This window comes from Sciurus vulgaris, assembly GCF_902686455.1.
Source record: "Sciurus vulgaris genome assembly, chromosome: 1".
NCBI lineage: Eukaryota > Metazoa > Chordata > Mammalia > Rodentia > Sciuridae > Sciurus > Sciurus vulgaris.
Window position 1 is genome coordinate 167,665,434 of NC_136461.1, and position 2,253 is coordinate 167,667,686.

Consider the following 2,253-nt stretch of genomic DNA (forward strand, 5'->3'; position numbering starts at 1 on the left):
AGAAAATGTGATATATATATATATATATATATATATATATATATATATATCACACACAGATAGATAGACAGATACACAATGGAATATTACTTAGCTTTAAAGGAGAATGAGAATATGGCATTTGCTGGTAAATGGATGGAGCTGGAGAATATTATGCTGAGCAAAATAAGCCAATACCAAAAAAACCAAAGGCCAAATATGTTCTTTGATATGTGGATGCTAATTCACAATAAAAGGGTGGACTAGGGAAAAATAGAACTACTTTAGATTAGGTAGAGGGGAGAGAAAGAAGGGAAGGTGGTATTGGGATAGGAAGTATAGTAGAATGAATCAGACATTATTACCCTATGTCATATGTAACTAAGCAACCGGTGGGATTCTACATCATGAATAACCAAAAGAATGAGAAATTATACTCCATCTATATATGTGTATCAAAGTGCATTCTACTATCACATATAACTAATTAGAACAAATAAAAAATTCTTTCAAAAACAAAATCTGTTTTATCTGATGTTAACATAGCTAAACCGACATTCTTTTGATTCAGGGTTGCTAGATTTAGTAAATAAAATAAAGACACCAGTCAAATTAAACTTCAGATAAACATGAATATTTTTCCTTTTATTATAAGTCTGTCTCATGAAATGTCTTGGACATACTTATAATAAAAATATTCATTATTTATCTAAAATCCACATTTAACTGGTTATCCTATATTTCATATATCAACTCTATTTTTGTTTTGAAAATGCCTAAAACGTATTTTTCTCTCATTTGTCTTCCAAATCTTCAAGATCCTTATGCATTAGGTGTCTCTCTCATAATTAGCATTTAAATGGGGTTTAATTTTTTACTCAACATAAGGATCTGCCTTTCAAAGGCAAATTAAGTCCATTTACATTTATTGTGATTATTTCCTTTTGAATATTTACCATGTTTTTTACTACACTTATATTTTCTCTTTCTCTTTCCCTTCTTTATCTATATTTTTTATTTATTCATTTATTTATTTTTTTATTATTTAAACAAATGGGATACATGTTGTTCCTTTACCTATGTTAATTGGATATATTCATTCCTTCTTTTCCATGCTAACTTGGATGCTATGATTCCATATTATTTTAGTCATGGGTTAATATTTAAACAAAATTTTTTGTTGAAGTTTTGGTTCATTACTTTAGAGAATTTCATGCCATATATTTTTTTGTCATTTAGTTTTTATTCATAATCCATAAACTGAACTCTGAAATCCAGCTAAACTTGGGAGGGAAATATGGAAAATATGGAACCCAAAGAACTGCAGCGAGAGCACAAAGATTATGGGATATTGCGAGGAGATGAGGTGGAGAGGTGCTCTCCTGAGCTACAGAGGAATGGTTTGGAGGTTAAGATAAACACAAGCCAAATGTCTTAGAGTTGTCCACAGTCAGTAATGGTGATCTTCTTGCTGGTCTTGCCATTCCTGGACCCAAAGCGCTCCATGGCTTCCATGATGTTCATGCCCTCTTTCACCTTCCCAAAGACCACATGCTTGCCATCCAACCACTCAGTCTTGGCAGTGCAGGTGAAAAACTGGGAACCGTTTGTGTTTGGCCCAGCATTTGCCATAGTTGAGATGCCAGGGCCTGTGTGCTTCAGGATGAAGTTCTCATCATCAAACTTCTCCCCATAGATGGACTTGCCACCAGTGCCATTATGGCATGTGAAGTCACCACCCTGGCACATAAATCCAGGAATAATTCTGTGAAAGCAGGAACCCTCATAACCAAATCCTTTCTCTCCAGTACTCAGTGCATGCCATATTTGAATGAAATTTTTCTATTATTTTAATTCCTTTTGTGTATTACTATACACAAAAAAGTCATCTTTTTCACAGTCTCTGTCAGAATGTCTCATTATGTCAAGTTGGAGGAGATCCAATACTGATTTTTACTGACTATCGCTATGATGGTACATTGGTGGGAAAGCAGGTCTGATACCAAGTACTACAGAGCCATCGAGCCATTTACCCATATTCTTTACAATAAAACATCTGAAGCACTTATAAGTCTTGAACAGTCCCAAATCAGCATCGTAGCACTGTCTGCAAAGAATTTTAATGTACATGAATACATATTAAATGTACTCATTTAATATGCTCAAAATTCTTGTGGTTGGTGGGGATAGGAAAGATACTGTAATTGAGACCCTGCAGATTTTTTAAAAGTTTAGTTCAGAAATTCTTTTCTTTCTTGAAATGAATTTAAGAGA

The 2,253-nt window shown here is 33.6% G+C and overlaps 1 protein-coding gene across 1 annotated transcript; it reads right to left on the reverse strand.

Annotated features, from left to right (window-relative positions):
- Window positions 1-1,240: 1,240 nt before the first annotated feature.
- Window positions 1,241-1,794, reverse strand: LOC306664528 (peptidyl-prolyl cis-trans isomerase A-like). Its single transcript, XM_079145460.1, has one exon. It carries the CDS (start codon window positions 1,726-1,728, stop codon window positions 1,414-1,416), a length of 315 nt encoding a protein of 104 aa, XP_079001586.1. The 5' UTR covers window positions 1,729-1,794; the 3' UTR covers window positions 1,241-1,413.
- Window positions 1,795-2,253: the final 459 nt, after the last annotated feature.

What these genes read in the sequence shown, in the direction of transcription:
- LOC306664528 (XM_079145460.1), bottom strand. Translation starts at nt 1,728, where the DNA reads ATGTGCCAGGGTGGTGACTTCACATGCCATAATGGCACTGGTGGCAAG.